The sequence below is a fragment of the Caretta caretta genome, chromosome 1 (assembly GCF_965140235.1).
Source record: "Caretta caretta isolate rCarCar2 chromosome 1, rCarCar1.hap1, whole genome shotgun sequence".
Lineage (NCBI taxonomy): Eukaryota > Metazoa > Chordata > Testudines > Cheloniidae > Caretta > Caretta caretta.
Genome location: NC_134206.1, coordinates 31,935,850 through 31,953,855, shown reverse-complemented (window position 1 = coordinate 31,953,855; position 18,006 = coordinate 31,935,850). Strand labels below are relative to the sequence as shown.

General features: G+C 42.4%; 1 protein-coding gene across 5 annotated transcripts in view; it reads right to left on the bottom strand.

The window, feature by feature from the left end:
• Positions 1 to 18,006, bottom strand: part of CNTN5 (contactin 5) — a 982,104-nt gene that overhangs the window by 180,747 nt on the left and 783,351 nt on the right. For all 5 annotated transcript variants that reach the window (XM_048843558.2, XM_075126897.1, XM_048843549.2 and 2 more), the window contains one exon: positions 2,539 to 2,720. In XM_048843558.2, the coding sequence (XP_048699515.2) occupies positions 2,539 to 2,720 (182 nt within the window). The remainder of the gene's footprint in view (positions 1 to 2,538; positions 2,721 to 18,006) is intronic.

The window sequence follows — 18,006 nt, the reverse complement described above, 5'->3', positions numbered from 1 at the left end:
CAACCTGTAAAGTGTCCATAAAAGACTGTGATTGGAAAATGGCCTTTTGGCAACCACAGAAACATAAAGGGACTAGAGAGAACTCATGATGGTGTGGGGTTTGGGATAGCAGCATTATTCAGGTAAGAAATGTTCTCTGTAGACTGATTCCTGACCTTCAGGAGCAGCATTATGGGCACCAAAGACTATTTGCTTCCTACTAAGAAACAGAATCTGCATCCCTGCTAATGAGAGAGGTAGTGCTGGTTAGTGGGTAGAGCACTGGATTGGGACTCTGGAGATCTGGGTTGTAGTCATAGCTCTGCCACTGACCTGTCAGGTGACCTTAGACAAGTCACTACACCCTGCTGTGCCTGTTTCCTTATCTGTAAAATGAAAGCTCATGATACCTTCTTTGTAGAATGCTTTGAGATCTACTGATGAAAAGTGCTATATAATAGCTAGTATTATTATTGGAGGAGAACCAGGGAGACACCTTGTAGCTCAGCTAAAATGTACTGGAACACGAGTGCTTTTACAAAATATTGTGGAGAAAGAGAAATGATATTGCTAAAAAACAAGGGCTGTCACTCTTTAACAGAGACCATTGACAATAAGCATTTGTAATACACGGAGAAGTTTTGTATTCTTGTCCGTGGAAGAGATCAGAGTGGTTCCCAGCCCTGGAGTCTTGTTTTCAGTGGAAACCTCAGAAGGTTAGGGCAGAAATCGCATTATGAATGACATGCCCAGTCAGACTGGTGCAAGCCACTACATTTGAGAGAGAAATGGGGCAAGCCCTTCCCAGCACCCCTTTGCATATAAAACCCACAAAGCTGCCCTTGGCCCTGGCTGGAGGAGGTATGAATGAGAAAAGAGCGGAAGCCTCATCCAATGAGATTGTGACACTCACTCATTATAGGCCTGAGGTGCGATTAGATAAAAACATCAACAAGCTAGAGGGGACAGGGATGATTACAAAACTGGAAGATTTGAATTACAAGGAAAATGAACTCCATCCATCCTAACAGTGTATACATATTTGAAAGATGTAAGTACCAAAGACAGAAGAATTATTTATTGTGATTATCCTATTCAGTGGAGAATAATCAAATGGAATTAAGAAAGGGAAAATTAAGGCTGAATATCAGGAAATACTTTTTTTTAAAGTGATCCATTAGGCTGAGGAACAGTCTCCAAATGAAGTATCAGAACCCTGTTGTTTGGGACATTTGAAATGAGTCTAGAACACCGGAGAAGGTCCTGAATGGAACAATGTTGCATTAGCAGAGAGATTTGCTAGATGACCTTATGAGGTAGGACTCTTTCACCTCTGATGTCTGACTATATGATTCAAGGTATGGTAAAAGTGAAAACTCATATAATTGAAAAATATAAAAGTAAGTGTGTGTTAACAAAACACTATATTTATTAATAAAATACTGTGAAACAAGGCATCTGACTGGTAAACACTCACACTGTACTGGTATCTGATATTCTCACAAAGGTAAAAATGTGCCATTCCTGAAATAATATTTTAAAGGCAGCTTTCCACAACATTTTTTTTCTCTCTCAGCTGTATAATTTCTCCAACAAATTACATCAGCTTTGAAAAGGGAAGATCCCTAGCTTTGCAATGAGACATGCACCACTTCCTTCTAGCCCCAAAAGGTCATCTACATTATGAGGTATAAAGGGCTTGTCTACACTTGAAACCTTACAGTGGCACAGATGCAGCAGTGCAGCTGTGTCTCTGTACCCCTTCAGTGTAGACACTACCTATGTCAATAGCCATGTTTTTTTTATGTATAAGGTCACAAGTTTTAATGTTTTGGCCTAAATTTTCAAAAGTGACAAGTGAGTTTTGGTTCTTCAGTTTTTGGGTGCCCACCTAGACACACCTTAAAAAGGGTGATTTTGAGATGGCAGATGTTCAGAACTTTTTGAAAATCAGACTGAATGTGCCAAGAACTGAAGCACTGAAGATGACTTTTGAGAACGTAAGCAGTTCTCTCCTGATCCTTGTAAAGTCAGTCTCAAAGTAATTTGGATTAATAGACAGAGGAATACAAGAAATAACTGCAATATAACCATTAAACAGATCTTTCCAACGCATTTCTAAAAAAGATTTTCTATTATGTGTATCATATACGGACGTCATGAGAGAGTGGTGTAGTATGTAGTTTTTATTGCCAGCATGATTTTGAGAGGTCCAGAAACAGTAGAATATTTTGCAAACATTTTTTTAAATTACTGGTTTTAAGAAGTTTCAACCTGCTGTAAAACTGGGAAAAAATCTGGGGGAAGAAATCCCCTATTTCTGTTGAATTTTTGAGGGAAAATGTTGTAAACAATTTCAGCCAGCTCTGCTTGCAACTCAATATTTAATGAGTCATTTACTAACAAATATAGGTAGTGATAATTTCAAATTGATTTTATATAAAGAAAGAACCCATTCTTTTTTAATTGGCTGCAGCTTTATTTCATGTGTATCTGCAGCCCTAAGTATGGACAAATTACTGCAAAATGTTGCATAGTACTTTCTGGATACACACTTACTGTATACTTGTAGCTGTCCTCTGAAGACATTCCTTCCACGCGAGTTTTCAGCTTTACATTCGTACATCCCTGCATCCTCTAGCTGCACATTAGGTATTTCAAGAACAGCTTGGGACTTTCTCAGACGGGCTTTACTTGGATTATGATCATTAACTTTCCTCCACGAGATTGTTGGAACAGGGCTGAAATATTTAGTAGAATTACCGTTAACACTTTTCTACTATTAAGAATATAGATTCTGTTATCTGGTAATTTAAGTACTTAATAGTCGAAGTGGCAATAAAGTGTAATCACAATTAAGGCCCATGTACTGCTTGATATACTTCACATTCCATAGGGAATGTCTAATAAGTGGTGCTGCTGTATAGGAGCCATCCCTATCTTCTACAAAGGAGATTAAATTTTCATTCAGATTAAGTAAATCGTTCCAAATGCTCTCTTCAGGGATTAATCTGCTCTCCAAGTTTTACTATTGTTACCTTGAGCACCTTCGTTTAATGGTTAAAGGAAATAACATCTCTTACGCCTGGGCAAACTTTATAAGTGCAGCCACTCTACCAGCTTCCTGTGATGTTATTTTCGAGAATGATATTAACAACACAGTAGGCTGGAAAGTATTTGGGGTATGCCTGTCTATAAATGCAGATGGGATGTTATAATACTACCACATATCAAATAAAATATAAATGTCTCAATCATTTTATGGGCCTCCATAGTAAAAAAAAAACATAGTTATAAAAAAAACTATGATATATTTGTAGAAATATTTTTAAGGGTTAAAATAGTCACTTTTAAGAAAAAAAAGTGTACTGGTGTCATTATTTCTAGCTTCAGACTCAGTGACATAGACATATTTCTTGAAATGCAGGTTTTTTCCCCCAGTAGCTTAGTGTTCTGAATAAGTGTGTCATGAAACACTGAACAAGTGTCTTTTAACCTTTATGTTGAGCAAAAGAACAGATTTGAGAATGTCATACTCATTCAACTTTTCTCATCACTCCAAACACTCAGCACTCATTCCTTTGCACTATTTTTCCAATACTTTCAATACACTCTACGTGGTATAATAATATAACATATTTTGTAGCTCTAACAACAACTCCAAACATTTTCAAAGCCGAAGTATTTCAGGTCTTCTGACAGAAGTTCCTAGGAGACATCATATGAAGAAATGGGATTGTGCCACATAGTCTCTTTAGTCATATGATATCTACTATGTATTTACTAGAGGAAGACCTCAAATCAAAAGCTGGATATAAACACCACTGAAATTTGGGAGAGTTTGCATTTGGACCAAAATTCATAGATTAGGCCCAACTCTACAATCATTCACACTTCTGACCTCTCTTATAAAATCTAATCTGCAGGGTTTGCACTAATCTTACAAGAAAAATGAACTGGTGCCTAGAACAGAAAAACATCAGCAGCAAAAATTATACTTTTGTGCCTCATTTTTTGGTTTCTTAACTTCTGTTATTTACCTTGGGGCTAGTTATATATAGAGATACTAAGCCCTCAGAATTCCACATCAATTCTTGGAGCTGCAGGTGCTTAGCAAATGAAAAAAAAAACAGGCCCTAGACATCTCAAGCTCGGCAGCCAAAAAATTATGGTGTTATGAATGAATGAATACATGTTAATACATACATTCATAATAATTATGATCATAGAGGTCCCAGGTTTCTCTTGTTCTTCATATACATAACCCTCTTCTTATTGACCTTAGCCCTGTCACTTAGCCATGGATTTTTCCCTGATGTCTTTAGCTTCCCTTTTCAGTCTTCTATACTTTATAACATCAAATGTATATTGATTGCTATCTGTTTCCACTTTTTCCACTGATATATTGCTTTTTTACTTCTAAGTGCTGCCTTCACTTTGCCACTGTACCAGCATGGGCTTTCAGTCAAAGCTGTGCTCCTTGATTTGTGGAATTGTGTTTTTTTGGCCATCTAATAAATTCTTCTTAAAGATCTCCCATTCATTCATTCATTCATTCATTCATTCAGGATCACTGGTCACAAGGCAACTACAAACTTACATGACAGTGATTAATTCATATTCATCCTTCATCATGGGGTTCAAAACAGAGTTATATAATGTTGACTGAACAATTGCTGTGTGAGCAAGACTTCATGGAGAAACATGGAAATATTTCACTATGCATAAGGTTGCAAAAAATTTTGAGCCAGCACTGTTATCTGGGCTGCAATCCTGATTTAAATGAAATCAATGGCAAAAGACCCCTTTATTTCAGTGTTTCAGGATAGAGTCCCATTGACTAGTAGAATTTTCCTAGCATATCTTTCAGAGAAACACTGAAGAAGTCTCGAAGTACTGAAGTTAATTTGTACAGAAGTACAGAAGTCACTACGTATGTATCAAAAATGTTGTACTATGTATCAAAAATGTTGTATAAATTGCACCAGACTTATTTATTTTTAAATTTACTTTAATTGCACATTGTAGCAAGGTAGAGCTTATAGGATGGAAAATACTAAAAGAACTTTTTGCCATGGCCTAGATCATTAAGAAACATATTTTTAATAATCATGGTTTTTCTCATGATGAGGAGGGAATAAGTGGAATTTTTCAAGGGGATAAAAATACTTTGGCTGCAAAGATCTAATGATTTCAAAGGAAAATGCTCCCACACTGCAAATCACTATTTATAGACAAGTTGGAGCTCCGTTTAATGAAGCTTTTTTTTCCCTTGCATAAGTCACAAGCGAGGTATGAATTTTACATCTGAAGTGAAAAATACAGCCACATGGGTTTATCCTTGGTGACATTTATTAAAAAAAAAAGAAAGGATAGAAAAAGAAACACTGTATACCTCAGTGAGGATATCAAAGAATAAAGTTTACATCTTTGCTCTAGAAACCTCAACTTCTAGCATAAAAATGTTATGTGATGCATACATCTTCCATTTAAAAATATTTAGAGCTTTTAAAAAAGATTTTGATGATTCATGTTGGAGTTAGTTGCAATTTACATAATTAGTACAAATCTATAGGAATGTTTGCCTTTGCTTATATTTTATTAATATATATATAAATTTCAAATACAGACCTTTACCTTTAAGCACTGAGTACAAATAGGAGGGCTTGCACATCTCACCCGTGAAACAAAGCTACATCTCTGGACACCTCAAGTGAAATTTTAGCCCTCTAAAAGACAACGTCAAAACTTCTATCGATTTCAACAGGGTCAGGATTCAGGTCTAGCCTTAGGGGTGGGACACCAGGGCCACCACTTAGGGCACTGTGGTCATGGGCCACTGTGTGGCAGCATAGAGATACACACTGCTAGTAGGCAGAGGAGCTCCACAAACTCACAGAGGCAATGCAAGGTGGGAGGTATATGCCCAGATTTCTCCCTGCTTCTTTCTGGCAGAGGAATGTGAGTGGGGGGCAAGCAGTGACACACAGATACTGCTTGCTCCCTCCAATGTTTCTGCCTCCTTACGGGTTGTGTGGAGGGGAGTGAGGAACAAAGCCAGGAGTCCCTGCATCCAGGTCACTTTCCCCACCTGGGCTGTGCTGAGAGGTGAGCATCAGGAGCTGCTGCTCTCCTGCCCTCTCCTTACGCAGCCCAGGTGGGGAAAATGACCTGGACACACGGAGCTCTGGTGTTGCTCCTTGCTCTTCCCTCCCAGCCACCTGGGGGTGGGGGTGGGGGGGAAAGAGGAGCAACATTTGAGGAGGGAGCGAGCAGCAATACCAGCCACTCTGTGCATCCAGGTCAGTTTCTACATATGGATGCAGGATGGGAATGCAGTGTTAGGGGTGCATGAGGGGAGTGCAGGGGTTGGGACTAAAAGGGCACAGTGCAGGGGTTAAAGGAGAAGGAGACACAGGAGGGGTATGCAGTGTTAGGGGTGCATGAGGGGGGTGCAGGGGTTAAGGGAGAAGGGGACTTAGAAGGGGAGTGGGGAAAAGGGACACAGGAGGGTTTAGGGGAGAAAGAGTTATTAATTATTATTATGTATTTTACAAATAATTTCAGACATATGCATCAGACTAGAGTCCTGAAATCATGTTCAATTTTATCAGTGACTACTATCTCTCAGCTTCCCTGCAGTAGCACAAGATGGGTCCATCTCCCACTCTGTCTGCCTGGGTTCTCTCCTTCCCTTACTTTATTCTTGAGAGCATGCAGAAATCTATCAGCAGGAGCCAGAGATTTGATCCTGAAACCTTTACTCTGCAAGGAGTCCTTACCCGTATATTTAATCCCACTGAACTCATGAAGGTTGCAGGATCTGTTCCTGGCACCTCCATCAATACAAATTAAGCACTGGGGGCGGGGGGAGGCAGCGGGTTCTGGGGGCAGGCAGCCCAGGTGTGATGGGGGGCAGGGAGCCCGTGCGGGCCATGGGCAATGGGGGGCACCATGACTTGGGGAAATGGGGGGCACAACACCCCTGGGGTTCAGGGGCACCAAAACACAAGTTCGCCCAGGGCACCATTTTCCCTAAGACTGTCCCTGTCAGGATTACACTTCTTACCCAGTTCAGCTGAAATAAACGTTTTGTGTAAAGCTCTGTTTGTGACTATGGGTACATCCACACTTTGAATTGGGGGTGTCATTCCTAGCTCAAGCAGACATACCTGTGCTAGCTTTGATCAAGGTAGCACACTAAAAATAGTCCAACTGTGACAATGTGAGTAGAGGGAAGGGATAGTCACTCCACGTACAAGCCCTTCCAAGATGTGTGTATTCAGGGTGGCTAGCCCCTCCTGCTTCTGGTGCTATCATTAATATTCTCAGCACAGTACCTCCACCAGAGCTAGTGCAGGTATGTCTCATGAAGGTGGGAATCACAATGCCATCTCAAAGGGCAGACATACCCTCTGAGAGATCAGAATTAATTCTACGTGAATGTCTGCACAGTATGCATATTAAGATGAATGTGAAGAAAATATGAGCTGGATTTCATCTCAAATAGACTCTAAGAGTGGTGTTTTCAAAAGTGCTCAGCACTGACCTAACTCTTCTTCCTTTGAAGTCAGTGGAGCTTTTACCATTGACTTGAATGGAAAAGTTCTAAACACTTTTTGAAATCCCACCATAAACCACTCTAGTGTCATGAGCACCCAATTCCTCATGAAAAAGAACTTGCTAGGATCCATCAAGAATATACTTATTGCAGAGAGAGGTCATGCTAGAACTGAAGACTTAACCCATAGAACAGGTACAAAAGTCAGAAATTGTGTAAGCGTCCCCTCAATACCAACCTTGACCTAGGGAAAACATCTATATCAGTCATCAACAAATACACAAGACATCTGTCTTCTATGTTTGGGACAATTTATGGTTCGATTTTCAGAGGTGCTGAGCACATGCCATGCTAACTAACTTTAACAAGAGTGGTGAGTGCTCTGAACTTCTGAAACTGAGGTCTTTAAAGACTCACGCTCTTCCTAAACACAGTGATCATTTTGATTAAGACATAACAAAACAAGAAAGCAGAAGCAGCCAAGAACGGCAGTGGGTTTAGTTTTAAAAGTAGTGAGCAAAATGGAAGCACAACTTTCCTCCTTCTCATTTAAAAATAGGTTATTGTCCATTTCTTTTATTGAGAGTTAATATAATTTTAAAAGGCAGATTTCTCAGCAGTGTCACTCCAGCATTAAGGAAGGGAGTTTGAGCGAGGTGTGTTCAGTGTTGATTTTTTAAATTAGCCATACTGCAGAATTCTTTATTATTTAGTCTTCTAACCAGAATAATGTTGATGCCATTCTTCTTCTTCTTCTTCTTCTTTTTTTGGTACTACAAAGATGCTGCAGATTTTAAAGCGGAGCAGAAACAGGCTCAGCACGATCTTACATCACAAGAACTTCCACAATCATCAATCAGCACGCCACTGCCGCTCCTGGCAACTAGTTATACCTCTCTGAGGGAGCTTTGTGGCTCAACTGGTTAAAAGAAAGAATTTTTAAAAAACAGTTTGTCTACACATTATATTTGCTCATAAAGTCAAACCTCTGTTTGTAGTCTCTCTGTACCATTCCCGCTGATTACACTGTTCACTGGATGAAGGCAGTCAGATATGTCAAGCTTAGTTATTAAATACTAATTTCCAACAACAAAAATGTCACCAACCAGTGACTGCATCCAATCATCTTTGGCCAAGATAATCTGCAGGCCTTTTGGATAAGGAACAGCTAGTGATGCCCATTGTGGTGGTGGGGGAAGAAGGAAGTTAAAATAAAAAGTCAACAACTCTAAATTAGAGAGCATAGGTTTTTTGGAAGTAGGAAACTTGCCAGTGAGTAGAGGGTACAAATGAGGCTGATTGGTCCATGCCCATGAGTCTAGGAAGTGCCCGTAGAGGAAGGTTTCTTCAACACCATCCCTTAATGGCAGAAACAGAGAGTGAGCAGCAGGAACTGCCAACAGGGATGGGAGAATTTTGATAAAATGTTTTTGACTAGGCCTTGTATAAATGTATGCTCAGAAATATTCTACAGTAGCAACAACCCAATTGCTTACCCTGAGGAGCTGTCATTGGTAACATGCCAGATTCTGCAATTACTAAGACTTCCTGAGCTCTCCTCCTTTTCTGACAACAGTGGAAAACTCTGTTTGTGTGGTTCTGGCTGGAGGACTGGGAATGCAAATGGCAGGAGTGAGGTTTCTGCAGCATGAATTTACTTCAAATTTAAGGCCACCCCAGATCCATTAATGACTGGCTGGCAAAAATCTGCTAGATAATCCCCTCTATCTTTGTACCTGGGGCAAAGCAGAGTAAGCTATTGTAGATAGGCTGCAGTAACTTGCATGGATTCTCTCTTGCACTGAGGATTGCAAAGGCAATTGTGGTCCCTGCTGGGGGAGGATTGCTGTGGGACTGGCAGCACTGCTCCTTCATGAGCTATGATGCCCAACTGGGAAAAGGTGCTGCAGGTTTGGGGGGGATGAACCCTCTGGGAGGGCAAATTTCTCCTCCTTGAAAGAATGAGGAAGACACTCACAGGTGAAGGTCATGAAATGAAGCTGAGAGTGTGCAACCAGTGTATAGGAGAATGGGGCCTTACGCATTTACATGGAATTTACCAAATAATCTCAACTGAGCTGTTGCAGAAACAAATCGTCATTGACGGCAATATAATGCCCCTCTGCCATGTACATTGGTCAAACTGGACAGTCTCTACGTAAAAGAATAAATGGACACAAATCAGATGTCAAGAATTATCACATTCATAAACCAGTCGGAGAACACTTCAATCTCTCTGGTCACGCAATCACAGACATGAAGGTCGCTATCTTAAAACAAAAAAACTTCAAATCCAGACTCCAGCGAGAAACTGCTGAATTGGAATTCATTTGCAAATTGGATACTATTAATTTAGGCTTAAATAGAGACTGGGAGTGGCTAAGTCATTATGCAAGGTAGCCTGTTTCCTCTTGTTTTTTCCTACCCCCCCCCCCAGATGTTCTGGTTTAACTTGGATTTAAACTTGGAGAGTGGTCAGTTTGGATGAGCTATTACCAGCAGGAGAGTGAGTTTGTGTGTGTATGGGGGTGGGGGGGATGTGAGAAAACCTGGATTTGTGCAGGAAATAGCCCGACTTGATTATGTAAAGAGTTGTCACTTTGGATGGGCTAGCACCAGCAGGAGAGTGAATTTGTGTGGGGGGGGTGGAGGGTGAGAAAACCTGGATTTGTGCTGGAAATGGCCCACCTGATGATCACTTTAGATAAGCTATTACCAGCAGGACAGTGGGGTGGGAGGAGGTATTGTTTCATATTCTCTGTGTGTATATAAAGTCTGCTGCAGTTTCCACGGTATGCATCCGATGAAGTGAGCTGTAGCTCACGAAAGCTCATGCTCAAATAAATTGGTTAGTCTCTAAGGTGCCACAAGTACTCCTTTTCTATATGCAACACAGTTATTCTAAAAAAAAAAAAAAAAAAGAAGTATAAGAGCATGTCTCCTTATCCCTAAGTTGAGAGGCCAGGTGGGGAATATCTCTCATTGGACCAACTTCTGTGGTGAGAGCGACAAGCTTTGCACAGAGCTCTTCTTCAGAATCAATCCAAAAGGAAAAAAAAAATAGGAACAAACACAAGAACTGCACAGTCCCTTCCATTAGCATTTTGTGATTAAGAGACCTATCCGGTATTGTCTGAAAATGAGTTTGAAAGTGGATGAAAGCCTCAGAGTATGTCTACAAAGCATTCTGGGCCAAGCCTCCCAGCCTGGGTCGACAGACTTGGAGTAGTGGGGAGTGCACTTCTGCTCTAAAAGGAGCTGCGCAGGCAGAATCTGAAGTTGTGGCTCAGGGTCTAAAGCCCTCTTCCCCTCAGACTTCAGAGCTCGAGCTCCAGTCCAAGCTGTAACTTCAAAGCACAGCTATTTTTAGAGCACTAGTGGGAGCCCCACTAACCCGAGTCAGTTGACCTGGGACGGGAGGCTGACTCCTGCATAGTCCAAAATACTGTTACACACCCAGAGAGGTTTATTTGTCTGACAAACATGCGCCATATATCTGCCAAGGGTAATACAAGGGCAAAATCCTGGCATTGCTATTTCTCATGTAAGGAGCATGAGATGGGAACTGCTGGGTTTATGTTTGAAAAGATTCTTTCTCCTCCTCAGCATCTAGTCTCTTCAGGAATAGTCATTGTAGCTGTACAACTTATAAATTCAGTTCTAAGAAACTTCCGAAATCCTGGTGGGATTAGGCTGTATCAGTGAATTTGAAGCGTGACTTCCACTTCCTAAATGCAAATCCAGTGCAATTAAGTATGAAATCTTTATGTTAATGCCAGAAGAAGCGCTCAGAACACTGAGTGATAAAGACGATGTCTACACTAAGGGGACTCTACCATGGCGCCGTAGCTATGCCAACATGACAACATACCGTAGACACAGGCTACATCAATAGAAGGGGTTTTTCTGTCGGTGTAGGAATACTAGATCAACGGAAGCATTCTTATGATGGGCCAGCTGCATCTATACTGGGTGTTAGGTGTTAGCTACTACACTCGGGGATGTGGATTTTTCACACCCCTGAGTGACTGGGTCAAACTAAGTGTAGACCAGGCCACAGAGGAGCAGGACCGAGACTCTGGAGAACTTAATTTTATTCCTGAGTCTGCCACTGGATTGCTGTGTGACTTTGGGAAAGTCACTTCACCATCCTATGTCTCAGCTTGCCCGTCTTTAAAATGGGGATAATTATATTTACCTCCTTTGTCAAGCTTTGAAATACACCATATAACAGCAGGTATTTAACAGGGGAGGCAAAAGTAAAAACCATGGACTGCTACAATGCTATAGACTAAGGTCCCAGCACACAGTGCTCCACCTTGATGCAATTGGGTTTCCTCTCAGGCTGAACACTGCATGCTTGGATCGCTCGTCTCAACACGCTGCAGCTATGTAATGAAGGGGATAGTGGCAGCCATTTGTTCTATTTAATTTAAATTAGGGACACTGGCAAGTCACAAATTGGGGCTACCATTCTTCATGCAGTGATAACTGATTTTGCAGTAGATATTAAAAGTCCCAAACTGTCTTTGCCTTTCCCTTGTGGATAAAGCCTCTCCATTTAGAATTTCCCCTTGCCCCCATTCTTTTTAAAACAACGTCAGCAGAAACTTGATGTGTGGCTGGTGCAGTGATCTATCTTAATTCTTCCAATTTGTTTTCCCCAACGAGTTTCTGGTGCAGTGATTTGTACTGTCTGAACTACAAGTGCAGGAAAGCCTGAGGAAGTGAGAGCGATTAGTGTGCACTCCATGTCTTGTGCACAGAAACAGGTTAATCAAGATGTCATACAGCAGAATACCTCCGCATGGCACTTGTTATCCTTATTATGGGAGCAGGCAGGGTTTGTTCAGTGTTCACTGAAAAGACTAGGATGATCTGAGTCCTTTCAAAAAGCAAATGTCAGAGGAGAAACTGATGCTGCTGGATGATTTTAGCCATTCCTCCTCATCAGACAGCCTTTCTGAACTAAACCTCTGAGATTAAGTGGCACCAAGCTACAGATGCCTCTTGTCACATCTCAAGGAAGTGGCCAGAAAAGAGACCAATAAGGCTGGAGTATGTTCCATACCTATCACTCTTAGCTTTAGAAATGTGAGGGCTGTTGCATATCACAGATGCTAACATCAGTATGTAACAAAGTACTGTTGATCTCGATCCAGAGCTCTGCTCAGCATAGCCGAGGAAACAGGTGGGGAGCAGAAGGGGCTCTGAGCCTCCTTTGTTCTTCTCTCATCCCTGTGCTTGTTTTCCTGTCAGGGGCCAATCTAGCCCACTGCATAATTTAGTGCAGCCTCAGGGCTGCTTTAAATTATGCCCACTGTAGTGGCCTGTGATCACACCTCTCCCTCCCACAGCACATGCCTGACTCAGGGGAGGCTGGGTATCATACTGCCATACTGTGGAAGCTTTAGGCCACCCAAGGATTCAGCCTCGGCAGGGGAACCCTCAAGCTGCCTAGTTTATGACCCCTTTGAACCACTGGAGGAGTGCAAAGGGGTTGGAGCTAAGGCATGGATCTGGCCCATTGTCCTGACAGCTACTGGCTGGAAATGCTGAGTGTTTCCTTCACACCCAGAACAAAAAGATGGTCCCCAACCCCAAATGGTTTATAATCTAAGTATAAGACAAGAGACAAAATATGAATATAGACAGATGCGGGAGTACACGGCATAGGCGCTGACTCCACTGAAAAAAATTAGCGGGTGCTTAGCACCCACCGGCAACCTGCTACCCCCTCTCCCCGCAGCGCCTCCTGCCAGCCGGTGGCCCTGCCCATCATCTCCTCCGTCTCCCTCCCAGCGCCTCCCACCTGCCGCAATCAGCTATTTCTTGTCATGCAGGAGACTCTGGGAGGAAGGGGGAGGAGTGGGGACAGGGTATGCTCAGGGGAGGGGGTGGAACTGGGCAGGAAGAGGCAGGGAAGAGATGGGGCAGGGGCGGGAAGAGGTGGGGCGGGAGTGGGGACTTGGGAGAAGGGGGAGGGTGGGGGCAGGACCTGGGGCAGAGTGGGCCCGGAGGAGACTAACCACGTGGGCCAATTGGAGGTGGGAGTCAACATTTCAGTTGTGAATGGGAGATGATAGGTAGGGTGAGGATATGCCGTGCATGGCCTTGCAAGTGAAGACAAGTTACTTATGTCTGATACAACAGAGAATGGGAAGCTAGTGGAGAAATGCAAAGAGAGGAGTGACATGGTCAAAGTAACAGGCCAGGAAAATGAGCTTTGCAGCTGCATTCTGAATGGATCTGAGTGGGCAAGATTGTATTTATCAAAGCCAGAGAAAATTATGTTGCAGTAATCAAGATGCAAGATGAAAAGAGCCTGGCCAAAAGTTTTAGCTGCGTGGAGAGATAGGAAAGGCTGAAAGAATCTGCAAGATTTAGACATAGCCTAGATGTGAGGGTCTACACAGTGCTCCAAGTCTAAGATGACACCCAACTTATAGGCAAGATGAGTGATAGCCAAGATTCTGGGGTTATCCACAGTGATCCAGAAAGGAAGTGGGAAGGGGGTGGACTTGGAGGGAAAGATTAAAAGCTCTGGCTCAGCCAAGTTGAGCTGGACATCCATGAGGAGATATCAGAGATACAGGCCGAGTTTTAGTATGGACAGAAGAAGAAAGATCTGCAGTAGAGAGGTAGATCTGTGAGTCATCAGCATAGAGATGGTAGTTGAGTTTGTGTCTACATATGAGATTACCCAGAAATGAGGTGCGGTGGGGGAAGAGAAGGGAATGAAAGACAACCCTGTGGACCCCTGTCACGGGGTTCATTCTCCACTAGTGGGTGCCTGCCACTCTGGGATTAACTCCTTCCAGGTCTGGAACCCCTTCTGCTGCTGACTTCACACCCTCCTGCCACTCTCTCTCTCAATCTCTGCGACTCCAGGTGTTCCTTCTCTGTGACTTGGTACCCTCCTGGGGTATCAAAATCTCTTCTCACTAGCAGTCTCTGGCATTCTTCCCATTCATTGCCCCTATGGTGCCACTTCTGCAGTGGTTAGTAGGGGAACCCGGGCCTGCCCTCTACTCTAGGTTCCAGCTCAGGGACATTCTAGTCAGCAGCCAAGGTATGTTCCCTCCTGGACCTTACTGTCTTAACCTGAACCATTTCCTTACCTCTAGCTCTCCCCGCCTCTCTGAGTTTGCCATCCTCACAACTCCCTCCTCCCCGGGAGTAACTGTAGGCTATTTGCCTCTGTAGCCTCAAACATACCTCCCTTTTTCCAGGGACTGACTGCAGAACTGCTTTGTGCTATGAGCTTCCTGGCTTTACAGGAGCCCCGCCTATTCCCGCACAGGTGAGTTTACCCGAACTAGGGCTTTCCTCACAGCCTTAATTCTCCCATTTTATAGCCTAAAAGATTAATTGGCCCATCTGGCCTCCATTAACCCCTCTGGGGAGAGTGTTGGGTGAACACCCCATCACAAACCCTCAGGGAAAGCTGGAGCAGGGATGAACTCCCTGAATATCTCACATTCTCCTCCTTTCTGGAAGCTGATCCCACTCTCGCGCCAATTACATTGTTTGCCAAATGCAGATTTTGAATTAGATGAGTGGCCCATCTCGTAGCTGGGCTTGAGATATAATGTGGCTACCCTGGTATCTCCCAAACCCTTCTTGCTCCTTTTGATCTGTGCCCTTCAAATCTCCAGACAGATCCCCAGCTCCTCTCAATACCTTCTATTCTAATCCTGTCATCCATCACCTCTCTCTCTCTCTCTCTCTGACCCTAAATCCCAATCCAGCTCCACATCCCCGTCTAACCGCCACACATCTCCATCCTGTAGTTCCTGACAAATGGAATTATTCCTGGGGAGACTACATGGTCTGAATCTCGCCATCTCCTGGTTACTTCACCCTCTCCTCCCTTTTTAGTGGTTGTGCCCCTCCTCACTTCTTCTTACCAAAGGTGGCAGAGGAAAATAGCTCCCTGATCTTCCAGGGGGGACTGCTTGACTCCAGAGATGAAGAGGATGTAAGAAAGAGGGAGCTGCTTTATGTAGAGGTGACCACCACATATGCCCCCACATTCCTCAGCTAGGACTGATGGGTAGCTGTATTGCCTGCTCCCATGGCAGAAGCAGGGAATGCAGAGTCCTTCAAAGCACCCAGCTTTGAAAGCACCCCACACTCCATGACAGATGGGCGGGAGCACTTCCTATTGTAGTTGGTTGGAGGGTTTCTCGACTTTCTGCTACTCCTCTTCCCACTGCACCCCTACGTACACTCTTCAGCTTTTACCCCTAGACATGCACACATTACCTTGCTCAACATGCAAGAAGCAGAGAAAGTGAAACTGATCTTAGTCATGAACTGTAAGGGGCCTAGTTGGGATATGGAATTTTCTTTTCTAATTACTGTCTAGGTTTACAATCAGAAGTTGTTTTGCTAATCAGAATCAAACCAAAGAATTCTGTATTTCAAAATACTATGAACATTTTGGATCATGCTGTGGACTATTAATTGCTAAAATCCATTCTCTTGTGTGAGTTAAAAATATTTTATTTTTATTTTATCTCATTTAGAAAACATGATTTAAAAATGGACTGTGCAGCTGAAATCTTTCAGGCCAAATTACAGATGGAATGAATTTTTATGACTGAACTATAAATCTCAAACATAGAATTTATGACGGAATTACTAAAGCAACATTAACTGCATAGGTATGAATGATACTGCTATCATAATAGCCTCATCATAACTCAATACTAAAAGGTAGTCAATATCTCTATTCTATTCTGACTGTTAACTAAGAATATTTCACACAAAAGATACAGAGCCCTGACACTACTTGTATCAATAAAATGTCCTATACCAAAGACTATATCCTTTACAAAGAATATTGAAATACTGCATAGCTGTTACTGACGTACAGACGTAGCTCTAATCTAATACAATCACCCACCAATATAGAGAAACAAATGTACTGGATGGAAAATAATTTAGCTGTCAGCACTATTCTCTTTGGTTCCTATTGACTGAATTCTCTATTTGCTGATCTGTATGGTATGAAACCAACTGCAGTGAAAAAAAAGGATGCATAAAACTTTTCCCTATCAAAGCAATACTTTGTCACCATTCCCAGCTTTGGGACCGCTGTGACACAGGCACGCCTTGATGGGTATATTTGCCCCTGCGTCTGACCATTTTCTCAATATTTTACCAAAGGGGGTAAATTGTGTGTGATCTCTGCCAAAAGCTAAGAACTAGTTGGTTGTTGTGTTTATTGTGAGATGTTGGTATGAGAAACAATTTTAGAGTTACGTAACATGTAAGCTATTGTGTTCCAAAACTGTTGTAAGTAAAACTTTCACCCAGGGTCGGGGAATCTCAGACCTAAATCAATCAACACTGAGAACAATGGGCAGCCATGGAGCCAGACCAAGCCAGTGTTTACTGTCTGGACCAGATGCAGGTTTAAGAATTTCCAAAGACAAAAGAACCCCAAGGAAAGTCCTGAATAGGGAACCCCCTAGGCTAAGAGACATTAGTCTGTAACTATATAAGAGAAGAAGAAAAGGCGTAAGACATTATCTATTATGGAGGAGATACTCTACCAATGGAAATGTCTCATGACATGGTGGAACCCAGTTTTCTGGTCTGGACAAATTCAGTAAGGACTGACCATTGGGTAAGGAATACCTACTTAGACGGGAAAGTAACTTGTTAATAATTAGAGCCTACAGGTTGTGTTCTGTGTTTTTCTTTTACCTGTAATCTTTTGTCTCCAAATCATTTTACTTGCTTTTATTTGAATCTTTATCTCAAGCTCTGTTAAATAAACTTCAATTTGGTTTCCCTATAGACACATTTATACTCAAGAGAGTGTTGAATGGAGGTGAAACCAGTGAAGCGGAGTGCCCTGTCTCCATGGAAGCAGTGGATTGCGGAATGCTGAGGGTGTCCAGAAATAAGGGCCTGGGCACTCAAACATAACAAAGTGGGGTGTGTAAATTGCTAGATTGCACTGGGAATGAGTGCTGCTTGTGAAGCCTGGAGCAGAGTGCAAGTTAGGGAGGATTTCCACTGGTGGGCATAGATAAGGCTCTCTCCTGCTGTGAGCAGATGGTACAGATTCACTCCTCAGTTAACTCAGAAAAGTGTCAAAGTGGTGTAAGCAGCAGGATGTGCACCCAGTTTATGAGCTAACCAAAATTCATGCTCAAGGCACTTACAAAGTATACTGATACATATAACCTAAAGATTTAAAAGTAATAGGGTTGGAAACAGGAAAGAAAATAGTTACATTTTGTTATTTACTGTTTATTTCAGGAGAAGGAAATAGAACAAAAGACAGTGCAAAATGAACTAACAAAAGAAACATATTCCAAACTGACTAAGCTACAATTTGAGCAGCTGTGCACTGGTTGTGCATTAGCAGCTGCAGGGAAAAATGTCGAGGAAATGGTGTTTATGCTCATGGAACCAGATAAATTACATGTAGAGCAGCCAGATCCCTC